We start from the raw sequence: 18,544 nt of genomic DNA on the forward strand, positions 1-18,544 counted from the left end.
CAGGACAAACTGATAGATTTGTTTCTGAAATAGATTGCATACTGCAGTATGGGCTAGATAGAGTAAACTGTCATTTTTACAAGATGTCTGTAGCACATACAGTATAAACTGTCAAAAGTACTGCTGCACAAAGGACATGCTGCCCGAATTTTAAAATGGTTCATATGCATTTAGCAGTCAGTGGTCTCTAATCCTCAATTAGTCTTTGACATCCAAGCTATTATTATTAGCAAATGGATTTAAGTAATTGCTTAAAAACAGTTTCATGCATTGTGGTACTAATATGTTTCTTGTCAGACAGGAAATGAAAATGCACTGAAATTCTGTAGGATCTGATTTGTAGTGATAATCTGATGATGTTATTAAACAACTATTTCCTTCTAACAGCTTGTTCATAGTGTTCTTTCGCATGTGAAAATGGCACATGTTCATTCCTTCCTCAGTTGAATGCATATGTGCATCATTTTCTTTAGACTCCAATCCTGTTAGGGAAGCATTGTGTAATGAGAAGTTTATGGCAGATATACATTTTCTGTTTAATTACTAAAGGAGAAAAGTATATTTTAATGATCTTATTGTAACATATTAACCACCCAGTGGTGAAAAAATGCCCACGGTGCCTACAGTACCAAATTTAAATGCTCTGTTAAGGGGGTCTTCTTGGGTTAATGGTCTGTCTAAAACAAAGAATTGTATTGTAACTCTTGTTTTTGATGAACAAAAAAATCTATTACATTGTGTTTCAGTTTTGCTCTCAAACAGAGTGACAAGTTATTATATTTGGATTAGTATTCTATAGCAAACAAAGGCCACAGTAAATTAATTCTACTGAACAGAGCATCCGTGTTTTCATGGAATTATTATTTAATTACTTTATGAATGGTGTATTGTCCTTGAACTATGCCAAACCGTCTGAATTCAGGAGGCAATTACTGCCTCAGTCACCTCTTCATCTCTTTTTAAGACTTCACTGAAATTATTAACTGTAAAAAATATATATATTTGGCTTGGCAGCCACTGGAGCGTAGAGGATTTTGCACGTATCTCAACTTTTAGCTGCACTCAGGGAGTTTTTGCTTTACCTTTGCATTTAGCTGGCTCATATTTGTCCCAATAGAAGTGGATTTTGACTTTATACTGACATCTGGATGCAGTCTTGATGCAGGAAATTTATGACGGTATTTTTGGTGCAAAACAACTGAGCGTCTGTGACAGCGGAATTTGTAGTTGTAGAGAATAGCTACACACGTGTAGATTTTTTTCTCTCTCCCACAAACACAACACAACAGTTACACCTTCTCAAATCCTTTATTGCAAGTGCACAAATACTATTCTATGAATCACAAATCAAGAAACTCGAATGCTCATATGTTTTGCTAATATTGCTGCAGTGAATATGGTGCAAGACACATTCACACACCTGCATCAAAAATGTGAATTCACGGACAAATTTTGTACATCCGCAAATCAGTATGCAAATTCTTGCAATGAGATTTGCACACTTGTAGAATGTTTTCTTATATATATGGCTTACATATAACACATCTCTACAATTCAAATCTGTTAAAGGATTTTTAGGCTGCATTAATTAGGTCAACTGGAACCGGGAACACTTTCCATAACACACAATGTACTTGTTACATCGTTAGAAGAATGGCATCTACTCTAATATTAGTCTGTTTCTTTCTTATTCTGAGGTCACTGTAGCCACCAGATCCAGTCTGTATCCAGATCAGATGGTCACTGCAGTCACCCGGATCCAGTCTGTACCCAGATCAGATGGTGGATCAGCACCTAGAGATGACCTCGATAGCCCTGAATGTCAGCGGAGACCAGGACATCTAGATGAGCCCCAGGGACACATCCCAGTTAAGACCTTATCTCCTAGACGGCCATCGGGACAAGATGAGACCTCTGCACAATCTGACTTTGTTGCAGCCTAGAATGAAACTGCTGGTTTCGTCATTATTTCGACACACTATTTCCCTGTTTAATACTGTAAAGCTGCTTTGATACAATCTGCATTGTAAAAAGCACAATATAAATAATGGTTACTTGACTTGACTTGACTTTTCTGTACTGTTTGATCTACAAGAATGCATTATAAGGAATGGAGCTTTAATGATTTGTGATGGATTATCAAATAATTATGCACCTTCGTTGTAGGTGTGTTCAGATAGTATGTAGTGTTTTTATTAATTTCAAAGGCTGGCAGTTGGGGCAAATTCTGTAAACACTTGTTTGAATTTTTTTTTTTTTTTTTTTTTTTTTTTTGTGCTTGCAGGTTCTTTCTGAGAATCAACTTTTTTTTTTTTAACTGTATTTTATTTCTGTAAAGCCTGTTTTGCCATGCTACAGATACAAAGTCCCTAGGGGACTGTGATGATGTGTTGATCTTTTATTAAAGCCCCTTTGTGAGTTGAAGCAGGGATGGGCAAACTTGGTACTGGAGGGCCACTGTCCTGCAGTTTAGCTTTAACCCTGATCAAACACACCTCTACCAGCTAACTTAATGAGGGTTACTAGAAGGCTACAGGCAGGTGAGTTTTATCACGGTTGGAGCTAAACTCATTTAATATTTAAACTATAAAAAAATGTACAGTATAACGGTGAGTGATTTCAGAAAAAGAAAGAAAATGTACCTTTATTGGTTGCCGCTGTCCACTCAGGAAGATGCTCGTGCAGCTCATTTTTTTATCTTCCCTGCTGATAGGTCCCCAAACCAGCTCTTCTGATTGGCCAAAACTCTCTGATCTTTGAAGAATGCCCGCCGTTGCCTCTATAGATGCACAAATCACTTTTGCTTCATATTTTACACAGATATGTGGTGCAAAATGGAGAGTGCACGGAACTTGTCATTTGCAATTGAAAAACAGCATTTGAGACTCAGAGCAGAAGATTCATTCCATTGTCGTTATGCACTTGTGTTTGTGCTAGAAAAAGCATCCAAGAAAAATAAATAAATAAATAAACATTCTACAAGTGTGCAAATCTTGTGATTCGTAGAACAGGAATTGTGCACTTGCAATAAAGGATTTGAGAAGGTGTAACTGTTGTGTTGTGTTTGTGGCTGTGAGTATAAAAAAATCTACAAGTTTGCAGCTTTTGTCTGTGACTTCAGATTTACTGATACACATGTGTGGCTATTCTCTACAACTACAAATTCCGCTGTAACAGATGCTCATTTGTTTTGCACCAAAAATACCTTCATAGAAATTACTTTACTAAAAGGGATTTGTTGTTTTAATATCAATATATTGGACATTCTTGGATTTAATCGTAATATTTTTTTTAATGTTGTTGATAGTTTATGTTGGTATATGGATGACATTTTTCTGTAGCTGTGACCAATGTACTTGATTCACTGTGAAAAGGATGAAGGCAAAATATAAAGTAAATGTATTATTATTATTATCATCATCATCATCATTATTATTACCACTTTAGCAGTAACTTGCTCAATTGCATGACACAACTGATCATGTGATGTTAACATGGCAGCGGCCAAGAGGGGGCGACCCGCTTTACGAACGTTCTTTTGGAAAAGTGCCCTAGTCGTAAACTCATTTTCATTTCTCTCCAAAAATGCTATTCATTCAATTATGTGTAAAACTTTTTATCAAGCAAAAATTACTGAGTGCCCCTTTTACTAGCCTATTTAATGACGTGAAGATTTGAAGACATTTAATAATGTTTCGTAAGTGACACTTGGGAAAGCTTAAGTTTTCCTAATCTGATCTTCTAGCAAACCTGGCGTGGTCACAACTGTCCTCCCTCGGAGCTCGGTGATGCTGAGAAGATCACCACTGGCACAGCACCTCCTCCCTCATCGGCGCGCACAGCACCTCCTCGCCTTCAACACTTAGAGTAGACGGAATGGTTGCACTACTTGCATTTTAACCGAGGCTGTATCCGCGTGCGCGTAAAACCATTAAGGACAAGAACAACTGGACAAGAATAGAGCGATGCCATCTTGTGACGAAACCTCAATCCAGTTGCGAAAGGAGCAGGATGAATTTAGTGCTTTCCAGATTCTTAGCATACCTTCACGTCGGGCTCCAGGTCGCGCTCCAGATGTTTATTTATCCTTGTCATCTGCATCCCCAGCCCTGTCACATCCTGGCACGCATTGGGCACACAGTGCGCTTGGGTGCGCTCCTGCCGACCCGCCAGCAGTCCAGGATACAGGGCGCCCTCAACCGCGCCCTGGTCCACCTCCGGCAAAGTGGGAACAACTTCTTACCGTACAACCTGAGCTTGGAAGTATTGTCCCGAGAACCGCTCAATGGAGACCCGGAGTCCATGTTCAGGTGCGTGTGTCAGGATATCGTTGTTCAGGGAGTCTCGGCTGTCCTTGCGTTCCCTCAGAGCCACGAGGAGCTCGTACAAGTGGAGTTCATGTCTTCGTTTTTGGAAATACCTTTCATCAGCATCATTGAACAGGGCGAACCTCTTAAGACACAGGTGAGTAGCAAACTCATTTTCTTTACTTTTATCCAAAGCGCTCTTTAGATTTTATGGCCAAGCTGTTCCGGCGTTGGTCTTGTTTTCGATCTCGATGTACATTTTCCTTAAACTGGTTGTTTTTATTTTTTGTTACATCGTTTATACTCTCCTCAACTGTCATTCTTGTTATTGAGGCATAATCAACATCATAAAAAAGCGCATGACAGCCGGGAAATGTTTTGTTTCAGCGTTGTTGTTCTTTTTTCCACTTTGTGTGAAACTTTAATATAATGTTACCAAATTAGTCTTAAATATATAAAGCTGTCAGAAATCTACAGCTTATCTCTAAACTGTGTAAATGAATGTCAAGTACATCGAGTGGTGTTGTCACCAATTTAAAACATGGACTAGTTTTGTGCATTCAAATCTATAAAATTTAAACAAACTGATTATTTCAAAATTAATTATTAGGCCTTCTTCCAAAATCACCTCCCACGCCTTTTTCCTTTTCAACATTCTTATTTAAAATGGTAAACATAAACAGCAAGCAGAACTGGAAAAAAATATCGAAAAATGCATAAAACAAAGGTCAACAACGAACAACTCTAAAACATAATCAGTATGTATAAGGCCTATGTGTTAGTCACTCTGATAGTTGTGGCATGTAGGTCTATACTGTCTCATTTTATGCAGTGTTTGTGGAAAGCAGTTTAAGACGCAAAAAACAAGAGAACCTGCTGATAGACACCAGATGATACCTGTTGTGTCATTTTTGAAATTATAAACCAGACGTGAAAATATTAGCCTGATTCTTTTATGCTGTAAGCCTTCTACAGTATATTGCACTGTTCTATCTGGAACATATAGAGAGCCTCAAGTCTGTAAGTGTTAGAGAAGTGGCATGTATTTCAGGTGTTTTTGTCCAGGGGCCGGACACAGAGGTCCTGATGTATTCCATTGAAACAATCCTAACACTGTTTAGGGCTCAGGGTTGAGGCGTGCTGACTCTCGTTAGTATTCTAAGCAGCAAACAGAGCGGATGCCAGTCGCACCAGTTGTTTCTGTCTCCAGCAGTGCAGCCAGTTGCAGCGGTTTCTCCTGGCAGGGAAACCTCAAAAGATTTTCCTCCCATCAAACTCTGCCAGCATATGGACACAAAGGAACAAAGGCACCCCTGATTTTGCATAAAGAGCCGTGAACAGCGGGTCAGCAGAGAGACTCATCTTTTAAGATGCTCCTTCATAACAGCGTGATTTATCCTACATCTTATAAAGTGTCAGTCAAAAGGCTTTTGTGTCTTGTACATTTATGGCCTGCTTGCTTGTAAAAGCCGCTTCGTATATAGTGTTATTCTTAGCCAGGGCGAAAACATAACCAAGGCCATTTATGTGATTAATGAAAATTATTAGCAAAATGTTTGTGATTGCTTCATTTCGACACAGCCCTCAGAAAGTGTGAAATCATTATAGCCCATCTTTTTCCTGACAGAGTAAGGCTTGGCTCATGCCATCACCGTGGAGTCGTTAACTTTCCAAATTTCTTTAACAAATTAAAAGATATATTCAAAGCTATAAATTTCCCTGACTAGCATGGGGAGAAGGATGTTCATATATTTTAGGACACAACCCCAGGATATTATGCTGTCTGAATGCCTTTCAAAAGCAATATTCTGTATCCTTGGTGAATAACGTCTCCTTTCGGCTCTGAAATAGCCATCCACTGGTGTCTTCTACAGAGCATTCCTCTGAATTTGCAATTTGAGTGATTCCCATGACAGTATTTTTTTTTTTTCATTTCCGTGACTATATTTGCCCCAGAGCCAATCAAACGCTGGGTAGATTACCATATTCTTAGTGTGTCTTAAATAATTTTGTTTGCTGACCAAATATGCCATGCTTTTTCGTTCTGGAAAATTCTTCTGCTCATCTACGCTTGAATGCTCATTAACTTGTCTCCCTTCTGTAGCAAATATTCCCAAGCACAAAAGGAAGATTAGCACATGCAAAACTCATTTTGTCCCTTTGAATGAAATCACATTCTAATCCAAAGGTCTTTCTCAATTATGCCCCTTTGTTAGCTCACCAGTGGACAACTACTGGAAGGTTATTAAGCTTAATGAATCCTTAATTCAAGAGGGCTGTTGAGACTATCCAAATGTTGATTTTTCAGTTAAAATCCAGTTCGTAACATTCAGAGTGGACCGCGAATGACCTTATTCATGTACACCTAAATTAAGACATTAATTTGTGAAAAGCTACTGTTATCTTGTAGATGCCCCCTCATTATGTTATAGCATGACCTTTTGCCATTGCAGTAATCATTGAAAAGAGTAACCTTTGGAAAACTGAAACCATGGAGCAGTGGTTTCTTAACAGTGTACATTTTGAATCTCTAAACCAGGGCCGAGAACCAAGTCATCAGATGAATATTCATATATTCAGACAGCATGATACTGGTTTTCTATAGCACTTTCAATAAAAAAAAATAAGCTAATGTTGAATAACTTGTGTTTCAGACACAATATTGTTAGTTTCTTTGTGTATTTCACTTTGATAATGAAAATAGTTTCTAACAAAACCAGAGCAGAATCTACCTTTGTGTCCCTTTGAACAACATATATTGCATTTAGTGCTTTATACAATACAGATTGTTTTTAAAGCAGCTTAATATCAATAAACAGGAAAACAAAATGAATCAATTATGAAACAAATTATGTTTCAGATGTAAAGCAGCTCTACAACTGAATGAATCAGTGTTGTGAACAAATTACTTGACTGAAAGATTAAAAACTCATAAAGAAAGTGACAGCATCTGAAACTGAATAACTCCGTAATACATAGTAGGTGCAAAACAATATGTGAACAAAATATTATGTACAAATTCACATTATTCATAAAAGAGTAGGCAAAAAAATATCAGGATGACATACTTTTTCTGGCAAGATTCTGAAGTGTGTATCCAATGGATGCAAGCAATGCAACTGACGCTGGTACAGTAGGTCAGATAATGATTGTAGTACATCCAGATTGCATTCATACTATATAAATTTATATGTGTGTCTCAAAGTAATTCCTTTTCAAAAAGAATTTCCTACTCAGAAAGTATGTGATTTCAGACGTATGACCAGTCACTTGTTTCATTCCTCAATAAATCAGTTGGTTGACCGAGTGATTCAGTGACTTAACCCTAAAAAGACTCGCTTGTTTTGGTATGGACTAGCATTTTGAATGAAGTGGCTGAATGAATTATTCACTGAAAAACTCATAAAGACAGTAACTTGTTGCCACCCACTGTCATATTAATGTAACCTGCAGCAAGAGTCACTGAAAAAATCCTGTCTGGAACATGCAAACACAGACAAGTGAAGTGATACAAACTGTGAAAAGTCCCAGCGCTGTTCAGTGTATATCAGCACTCAAATTCAAGGACCGGATCTGTTGAATAGTGCATTTATACTGCATTTATACCATGTGCCATTCATACATAATGTGTTTTTGCATTTAAAAGGTAATATACAGACATGTTTTTTAAAAGTTGAACTTCTTTTAACATTACATAGGAGCAATGGGAAAGCATTGCAGTAAGAATGTTAAAACATGTCCTGTGTAAATGGCCCCTAAGTCAAAGAAAGAGATGCAACAGTAGATACATTATCAGAACTCATTGTAAAATGGAGTGTCGTCCTATTATGTTGAAATTTAATTTTTAAGAAAAATGAGCACAAAACCTTCTTGTCTGTTATTTACATGTGCAGTGTAGCGTGTACAATGCATAGCTGAAGTAAACCATACAACATTACCCATTTCTGTGCACTGCACAAAATAAATATTTCTAAAAGTACCTGGTGAGCAAGCACTTATTAGTCATAGAGGTGGTCTACACTCCTTCTGTTGATACAATGCCATGCACACATGCACGCAAGTCACCACCTATTCCCAGCCGGAACAATGCTGATCATCGGAGCATTGCTGCTGTGATTGTCTGCAGCCTGGATTGCTCCATTATGGAGGCCGAGGGTGTAAATAAAGTGTGAAATACCTGGAGGAGATGGTCTGTAATCTCCCACATGTGCAGGGCTGAGATAAGCACAGATGGGCCGCTGAGGTCTGTGACAGTAAGGATGCAGGAAGAGCGTGGTGCATCAGCCAGGTGTAGAAGAATGCTGCGAGCTGCGCTCACGGGGCCGAGATGGCTCAGTGTTGCCAGGCACTTAGCATTACAGCACCCCAGCACATTCATACGATTTAATACACAGCCACGTATGTGGTTTAATACTGTCTGGATTAGGGTTAATGCCTATATACTGTAAGCCGAGGATGCTCTGACCCATCAAAACTAATTGAGCAAGTAAGCTGAGGGATGTTTTTTGATGCTCCAAGTTGGTGTATGTGTCGTAAAAAATGAGTTTTTCTCTATTATGATGCAGTTGCAAGAATATGAGAGTTTAATTGAATCTAAAAGTCTGTTTCCAATAAGTGGCACGACTGTGCCCTGAGGTACTTATGACTCTTCTGCGACCTTATACCTTATTTCCGCTCTAAAATGTGTGTCTTTGAAAATTCAACCCTCTTTCTGCCCGAGGTGAGCTTTGAAGTGGTGCCTGATCTCTCAATATAAGGTGATTGAGTTTTCACTTTGCTTCTGAATACGGCGCCTCGCTGAACGAATCTCTCTGGCGTTCAGATCTCATGACAGAAATGATAAATTGTCTTTATTTTGGCTGTTGGCAGCATTATGGTGGGCACAGCGCTGACCAGGCTGCACTGATGCCAGTGATGCCTCTCCAGAGTGGCTAATTCCTGTTTTGTTATGGAATGAATATTTGATGCTGTTTTCATTGTGCTAACCATAGCGTACTTCACTGCTCATAGCGAAAAAATGAACAGTCTATTGATCTTTTTATCGGTTAGATCATCTAACTGACATTTTAAATCAGTTTTCCTTTGAAGGATCTACTCGGCTTGGCTCTGGTTGAGGTCTATATCTCAATCTGCAATCTTATAGCATCTCTGATTGCTTTGATGACGGAGAAAACACAGAAAGAGAAACAGCAGTGTCTGTTCGTTTTGGCATGGGAACCTGCAAACGGCATCTATTCTGAATGGGGGAGAGATTTGCATAAGCGGGTATTACAGTTTAGCACTATGGGTACTTTTGATGCAAAGTTCCCTTCTGTGTGTCAAAGTCTCTCTGTAAGTCATTTTCCATCTCTTCTCCCTCTTCTTTTTATTTCCATTAGTTTTGTCTTATCTTTCACCCAACTCTCTTGTGAGTATGTTTCGATTATCTTCCCTTTTTTTGAAGGGATAGGAAAAAAAAAAACTTGGGCTGGATAACAAGACAGAAGATGTGACAACCGTTCCCATCATGCATGAGGCACACAAACGCAGCCCTGCTATCATGCTTATTAATAACTGTGCATGCACTCCCGCCCATCCGCACAAAAATGCCTCTGCCTCAGTTAAGCTGTAAGTGAGGGATTTCACTTTCTGTGGAAGAGATCCGGTCTTATTTAACTTGCATCGGTTAATAAAATATGTTGCTGCACTTAGAGGAATATTCAGAGTGTAGAACAAGTTAAGTTTAGTTGACAGCATCTGTGGCATAATGTCTATCACAAAAAAATAATTTTGACTTGTTTTCTTGATCCTTAAAAATAAAACAAAAAAGGAGATTGGTTGGCTTTTTTTACAAGCCTTTTATTAAATAACTTATAAAAAAAATATAAAATTGAGTATTATTTGAACTGTACAGCTGTACAGTTTTTTATGGTCGTTAGTATGGTTAGTAATGTTTATCTATGCTGTTAACACTTAAACATATCTGGAAGGAAAAAAGAAAAGGTTACTAAATCATTTTTCTCAAACCCTTTTCACAATGTTGGGGTTCTCAGACATGGAAATCGTTATTGTAGGTGAAGGGAAACTATAAAACAGATATAATTTTGTATTCCCATTTGCTGCAATGGCAAAAGAAAAAAATCCATGATTTCTATGACCTTACAAAAGAGGAACAAATATAGAGAGATTGATTTTTCCTGGTACTTCCTCAGCCGTAGTATTAGAAACACAGTGTTAACTAGTTTTCTGTAATTTAATGCCAAGGTTATATAACACAAAGTAACATGATGTACATTAAACTTTTTAAAACTTAAAATATCATGTTAATAACTATGGAAGCACATCATCACGGTCTGAAAATGAAAAAGGGTGCAAATTAAAATGTGATTTTGCTGTTTCTGAATTTGCCTCATTAATTTCCATTGTAAATAACGCAGATTTTTGCTTTTTTTAAACAGGATAAAGTTAATTTTGTAAGGCAATTAATTGTTAATCGGCGTTAAAGTACAAGTGCTAGTGATTGAGTTTAACTTGTATTGAGCCCGGAATAATTCTTCCAACTCCAGCGGCACTTTTAGTTATGAGCAGTTAGGATTTATATCACATGTCAAAGCTTTTATTGTTTTTAATGCCAGTTGAGAAAGGTGAAATTAACACAGTTTTTCTTTGAAGCAGCAGTAGACTTTTCACCTACAGATTCATAAATATCCATCTGCATTCAGATAACCAAAAAATGTTTTCCCAGTAATGTAATGTGCCTGAAGCTGGGTCGACCTCAAGCTTTTAATGTTTTTGCAGTTACAGTGCAATATGGAGCTTGTCTCCTAAGATACTCTCAGTGTTAACCGGGGATACGCGGAGACAGCCACATGGAAGTGTTTATTCAGCTCTGTCAGACTCACTTACTGTTGGCTGTGTGTTGCTGATGATTGCAGACATTGTGCTGAATTACCTTTTGTGCCTCCCTGCACCTTCTTGCAAGGTTGTCCAGCCCCCTAAATGCACATTGCTTGGGTATCAGAATTCTTGTTAACTTTCATCTTTTTTTTTTCGTTTACCGTTTGCCATTTCAAGGGAATCTGAAAACATGACCTGCTCTGCCTTGACATCTCCAATAACATTATTTTATATAGAAGACACAGAGGACTAAAGGGTGCAGACGTCAACTGCCCGTATTTATTTACAGCTTCACCTTTAAAACCACAGGCATTATGAAACACTTGAACATCGGCCATAATTAATAATAAATCACTCACTCATCATGATTTAATGAGGGTTTAGATGCCCTGCATGAGTATAATGCAAAGCCTTGACAGGTACAACTATTGCTTTTCCAGTTAGAAATAGATTTTACATTTAATGCCAAAGAAATATAACTGCCTTCACCTCTTCATTAGCTAGACATCATATTTTATTCCACTGGAAATCCGTCAAACCACCAACTACTTTGAATAGATTGTAGATGAAAACATTCCTTAAACCAGAAAAGATGTTCCAGGAAAAGTAACTTGCATATATTGTCTTCTTTTTCTTCTTAGGTTTGTCTTTTTGATATTTGTAGTTTGTTTTTCTGGTAATTACACTTGTTAAAAAAGTAAAATAAACCATCATTTGGCAAATTAGACTTCACATTACATTACACATTACATTACTTACATTACATATACAATATATATATTGTTTTTTGTGTTTATTTGGGGCTTTCAAAGAAGGTTTCAAGAGGGGTCTGCAAGAAGGTTCTAGATATACTATTTTATATAAAAATACATAAAAATATGAATTCGTGGCTGTTATTGATTTATTTTTTTAACCTAATTAATGTTTTGAGCTGAGAAAATGCCTCACAAAAGATAAAATTTTGATTGTGTTAAATGAGAAAAACACTGAATAGACATAAAAAAGTAGCTTTAGAAAGAAATAGAATAATTCAAAAGAATCTGAATAGAATATAATAGAAATTGAGCAGACAGACAATACAGACAATATCGTATCTAACATGTAACAATATGGACTCCTTGTTTAATAAACTGTTGAAATCAGTATCACATTTGCAATTGTGCAGATATTCATAAAAAAAAAAAACAGCATTCTTGTCCGAAAATGGCATCTTTTTGCCCTCATATCTTGATTTTAGGGGAATATAAATAATATAGGCTTCGTGACACAGTAAGTCGTCGTCCTGCATCATTTTTGTTAGCAATGGCATTCAATCTAGAACAAGATGACAAATACATCTGGTATTAAAAATGGGTTAATAACTTTAATAACCAATTTTTTCCATAATTAATCCTGCCAAATTAAATTAAATTGACAGCCCTAATTGTAATAAATAGCTGCCTTTATGTTTGGGAGTGAATAATCATATCTGTATTTTCTTGCCATAAAATGGGTTTGCCAAACCTTTTTGGGTTCAAGCCCATTGAACTTTAAGAGAGTCTAATGGAATGAATACTTCAGTCCAGAACACTTACAAAGATAACTCTAGCTCTACTGCTATCTGCCTTTAGTCCCAAATGATACATCTTCTCCGGAATTCATTGCCTTCTGCCTCAGAGCAATATATCCATCAAATCACCTATATCCTAGAAAACCACTCTCTTTTTTGCTGAATTTTAGATCATCTTCACATTCATGTGTACTGTTCCAGAGTTTATATACTCTTCCCAAAGCCATCAACCAGAGGCCATCATCTCACCACAGCCTGATAAATTTCCACCCACCAACAGACTCTGTTTTTTGGCATCCCCACCTCCTGGGAGGATTCAGGCCTGCCGTATTCAGATATCAATTGCAAAATGTTATTCTTTTTGAGCAGACCCATGTAAATGTCAACCAAAACTTGAAAAGGGATGACTGATCCAAGCATTAAATCATCATCTGCAAAAAAAACATTAGGGATTAGGGAAATACAGTGATGACAACAGAGTGGTGCTGCGGCGCTTTCCAAAACTGAACGATTGGAACATAAGCTTAAAATCAGCTGTTGTAAAGCTACATTTTTAAGTGAAAGACACCCATAGAAGGACCAATATTTTGTTAAATCCTCTCACTTTATCACAAGCCATCATCATTAGCAATAATAAAGTCAGTTTATATCTTTTTATATTGTAGTTTCTTGGTGACACCATCAACTTACATGTAGCAACGTTTCATCGGTCAGGCTTAAAATGATCCTCAAGTTCATTAAAATGTATAAATTATTAATGGATAATTTATCATGTCATTAATCCTGGGACACATTATGCATCATGCATCATATATTAGGATCTTTTCTGAAGCCCACCGTGGAGCAGGCCTAATCGCCGGCCTGGCTTTGAATCAAATAGCGTGTTTCACCGAAGATATTTTTGCATAAAACCAGAAAAGATTACTCTTTACTTGTGATGTCCTTTGCACGTTTCAAATGCTATCAGTCAACATTCTGATAGCAGCTTTGCATACGAAGCGCCTAGATGAGGCCAGGGCCGAGCGGGCTGCATATACAGAGAGAGGATTTCAATGCACTTCAGGCTGACTGTGGATGGCGGCTCTCGCTGCCTAGTGCTTTCCTTGCTAATTGAGCAAAACCCAGCGCACGCCTTGCGGAAGTAATTCTAATGAACTTCTTAGCGATCTGAAAGTTTAACACGGCTCTGTACATTTATTTACATCACAGTTAAAAGGATTTCTGAGCACTGTTCCAGATCCAGAGAGTGTGGGAAATCAGGATTCAGAGCATGTTGGTTTGAACAAATTGCTCCCAAGCATACTCTATGTGTAGATTTATTGTAACTGAGGAAACTGGTGAAAAGGTCTCGTCTGGCCATCGGAACACTAATAGCATTCAAACTTGTTACAATTAAACAGAAAAGTTAACGTTAACCTTTTCGTATCAGGCTGACTTAACAGAAGTCAATTAAGAAGGCACTTTTTGAATGAGCAACAAGAACATATAATTCAATTTTCATTATACTTTTATTTGTTTTTATCTAATTATGATATTAATACATTACATTTATTTTTATTAGTGTTCTGTTATATTAAATTTTAGCTTTTAGTGTTATTACAAAATTACGATAAGAACTAAAAAATAATAATTTATTTTTTAGTAGTTTATTCCCATGGTAAAAATAGTAAAATGTGTATTTAAAAATGTTTTTCAAGGGGATTAAAATTATTTAATTAAATTAATCATTTGGTACAATGCACTTATTGTGTACATACATGTTTTTACATTGTACTTATATTTAAAAAATACCTGCATGTAATTACATCTGTAATTAATTTCTGTAGTCACATTTATAGTTATACTGTTTACACCTTAACCCACCCTTAAACCTACCAAGACCACCAAACCTGTCCCTAACCTCACCCGTATCCCACCTCAATAGCAGCAAAAGTGTTTTGCAATATAATATGAACACAATAAAGTAAATTGTACTTGATAAGTTCATACATAGTGTGTTTTATAAGTTCATACATAGTAGTAAAGGCCACCTAATAAAAGACTTTCTATGCCAATTAAACAGAACAGAACAATAAGTAGTTCAAAAAAAGTGTAAACACTGGAGTTTATGCAGTTCATTGCAGTTTCAGACTGAACCAATGACAAGAGCTTGGGATGGGGCTACCTGCTTGTCCAAACAATGCAGATGGAGGCAGGGCAGATGAGTTGGTTATTTATTTACATTTTGTTTACTGTTTGGCATTGAGGCAGAATAACATACTTCTTTAAATACTGTGACCAAACCTTGTGAGGATGACCCAGACCTTTTAGAGTTACTAAGAGCGCATTCCTGCTTTATCAACATTACAACCTTGAGCACAGCACTAAATCACAGCTCCTCAAGGACTATCTTTGCAATTAACTGACACTTTTTTTGCATGATAAGCCGCTGCTAAAGTTTATTCCTAAGACGTTTTAAATTTCACTGTTGGAATATCTGAAATGGTATATCTAATTCCCAAGCTGGCAGCAGCGCATATTTTGCAAGCCTTTGTAGCGTTTTCCATATAATGAAAAAGTAATAGATGAAGCTTTATGATTGTAATCTAAATTCTCAAGTAATACGTCAAACTAATGTCCAAAGAATTGGTTAAACTCATTGTTTTGCTGTCTGACGGCTTTCATACCTTCACAGAGGACTCATTCCTCTGACATGCGCTGCTGGATGTTTAAGAGTCTGTTCTGGTGAATTTGGACAGGATCATTTGGCAAATCACCTCATTCATAAACTCACATTTCCCCAAATGGCTTTCATTTTCAAATATTACTTTATCGCCCAGTGGGAGTGCACAGTGCACTATTCACCAGGCCTAATGTGAGTGATCGCTTCTATTATAAAGTGTAAAAAAAAAATATTTTGATTTCAAAGCCTCATTACAGTGTTGTTTCCTATCCAATGGAGTTCTAAATTTATGGGCTTTCCTTTCACTCACAAAATGGGACATTTTTGCAGTGTCATGTTAGGGTCACTGTGGAGCAAACAAGATTTGGAAATGTTATCAAGACTAATAACAGTTCAGAGTCTAGGCAGCTAACATTTAATAACACAGAAATACCATTATACTTCAGATGCAAACTGGGCGCAGCGGTGCACACAGGACAGTGATGTAGTGATATACACACACACATACAAAAAAAAAAAAAAATGTAACAAGCAGCAGTAACAAGGAAAAAAACAAAACACTTTCCACCCTTGGAGAGGAAAACAATCACAGTTTGGGGCAAAATGCTCACACTGGCAGCTGCTAAAAGAGCTGAGCTTTGAGTTTCTTGGCTTTGGTTTCTCTTTCATCATTACACCATATAAAGTTTTGATTCCTGTACCACATATGCACAGTTAAGGTAAGAAAATTAAAATGCAGTTTTAGTCACGGCTTTTGACACAGAGCATTTTTAGCATTTTGATCTCAGTGCAATTGATTACCACTTATCACGTCTAATTCATAAAGCAATCAATTAATCATATGATTCATAAATTATTAAAGAACAAAGCAACAAAATATAAAATGTAATCTGTATGGTCTTTTTCTCTCTTTTTCACCTAATATATCATAAGGAAGTGTATATTTGGATATAGCCAGAGACATATAGCAAAGACATACAGAATTATGGGTAAGTGTTAAAAGTTGTCATCCATAGTGGCTCGGATATTACATCATACAGTGATGAGTTAAAAATAAGTTTTAGTAGTGGACACTGTGCATCAGAAGTTTTTTCTTTTCTTTCATGTTTTTAATTGTTATCATAGCAAATCAGAAATGTAAAACAAGACATGAAGCACTTTGATGATAATGCAGCGATTATGAAGAGCTTCCATCTCTCTGATATCTGATGCTGAAGTGAGCCTCGGGTGCAGTTTGAGACTTAGAATGTCACATATTTGCTAACACACGCTTATGTCTAATGATGTGGCTAACTAGGGGACGCCACTCAATATGGCAGATTGAGCAAGTATTTAAGCATTGCTTTCAAGGCACATGAACACTTTATGAAGCATGATAGCTACTCTTGACATCACATATATAAGCTGCTCACCATTTTTAATTATGCTAAACCCTTTTTTCTAGACTAATTTACATAGTGTGTAGATACATGCGCATAAATTATTGGCTGCTCACCGTTTTTTTTTTTTTTTTTTTTTTTTTTTTTAAAATTTTTTTTTTTTTTTAATTTTTTTTTTTTTTTTATTTTTTTTTTTTTATAGTGTGTAGATACATGAGCATAAATCTTTATATGTATAATAATATATTGCATAAATCACTTCTTTATCCCCACATGATCCTCTTCAGATGTCAGTCAGAGATCCAAGGAGAGTCTCATTTTCATTCTGTAATTAGACATTTGTTTTTTTGCATGCCTGTGTAGGTATTTCAAAATTATTCACATCGGCAAATCTTTACCAGTTCCCACAGTGGTCTTTCTTAATTAAGTTACTGTCACTCTTAATAGAGGAGAAGCAGCATTGATGTATCTTTCCCTCACATTTCTCTCTGCCATCATATTTCTTTTCTCAAAACATTGTGAGGCAGAATTTTATATCAGGATAAGCAGTTTTTTACGACATTAAAGCACTTTGGCACAACATTGTGGAACTAAGAAGATGAAAAAAATACCAAAAGTTGTTTACAGAGTAAGGATGAGTCAGGATGGTTGACTAGTCGCCCACAAACCAATTACTAAATTAGTGAGGTCGACAAGGTCTGATTTGAATTTTGTAGCTTCTTTTCAGTGCAGATTTTAGAATTGCAAACATCTTGCCTCAGGGAACTGGTCTTTAAATGCATCTCTATTAAAACACTGCATCAAAACACAGCTTCTGTTAACAAGTCCACATATAAATGTCAAGACAATTACTATCGGGCTTCAGATCGCCTGATGTGAACAATGTTCTATTATTTAGCAGAATCCCAAGGTTACCGTTTTTGTGTTGACTCTTGTGATATTAAAGGTTATAGATATTATTTAGCCTAATTATTTGTTGGATATCTGACATTTACGGCACCATTTACCATCGGCTTTGCGGTCTCCGCTGTTTTTTGAGTGTTAGTCTGTATATACATGCAGATAGAAATTTTAGACTGTTGCATCATGTTTTGCACCCCAGATGTTGTGTTTTTGATGTGGCATGTCAAGTTAAAAATAGTTTTGCTTTTAGAAAGATGTCTTGACACCTGAGTTTTGTTTCATTCTGTGATGCTCCCTCAGGCTGTTTCTGAAAGCAAGACCCAAGGGCTCAAGATTTGGCTGGTTAGCATGGACCCGTTAGCCCCTTCTGCCAGTTGTCATAGACCATCTGATTCTTTAAAACATCTTTCACCATTAATAGCCTTTCAAAATTAGCCTTTAATTCTGATGAAATAGTAGATATTTTACCAGAGCACTTACTGTAAACACGGGTTCCTATGGGTTTTTCTTACCTTCTGCTTTTCCATGTCACAGCTCAGGATAATTACCCTGTGTCAACTGCAGTGCCCTAAGAAACCCATGTGGTGGAAATGACCCAAAAACCTATTATGCAGGGTTTCCTTTAAGGGATAGTTAAAAAAAAAATCTGCCATAATTTACGATAAAAAATAAAAGAAGTTATTTTGAGAAATGTTTCAGCGTTTTGTTTTGTCTGTACAATGGATCCTTTTCACAAAACTGTGATAACGCGTTTCAGCGGTCACCAGTATCATAAATCCTCTAAAGTTTTTTATAATTCGATAAAAAAAAAAACGTATGTAGATTCCAGCTTAGGACCAGCACTTGACCAGCTTAAATCGGCTCATGA

At 36.8% G+C, this 18,544-nt stretch overlaps 1 protein-coding gene across 1 annotated transcript in view; it reads left to right on the top strand.

The window, feature by feature from the left end:
- The first annotated feature begins 3,519 nt into the window (after window positions 1-3,519).
- Window positions 3,520-18,544, top strand: part of LOC109101139 (glutamate receptor ionotropic, NMDA 3B-like) — a 39,312-nt gene continuing 24,287 nt past the window's right edge. Inside the window, exon 1 of the mRNA XM_042718284.1 lies at window positions 3,520-4,464. Coding sequence (XP_042574218.1) covers window positions 4,012-4,464 — 453 coding nt within the window. The 5' untranslated portion in view covers window positions 3,520-4,011. The remainder of the gene's footprint in view (window positions 4,465-18,544) is intronic.

The sequence above is a fragment of the Cyprinus carpio genome, chromosome B2 (assembly GCF_018340385.1).
Source record: "Cyprinus carpio isolate SPL01 chromosome B2, ASM1834038v1, whole genome shotgun sequence".
NCBI classification, from domain to species: Eukaryota; Metazoa; Chordata; class Actinopteri; order Cypriniformes; family Cyprinidae; genus Cyprinus; species Cyprinus carpio.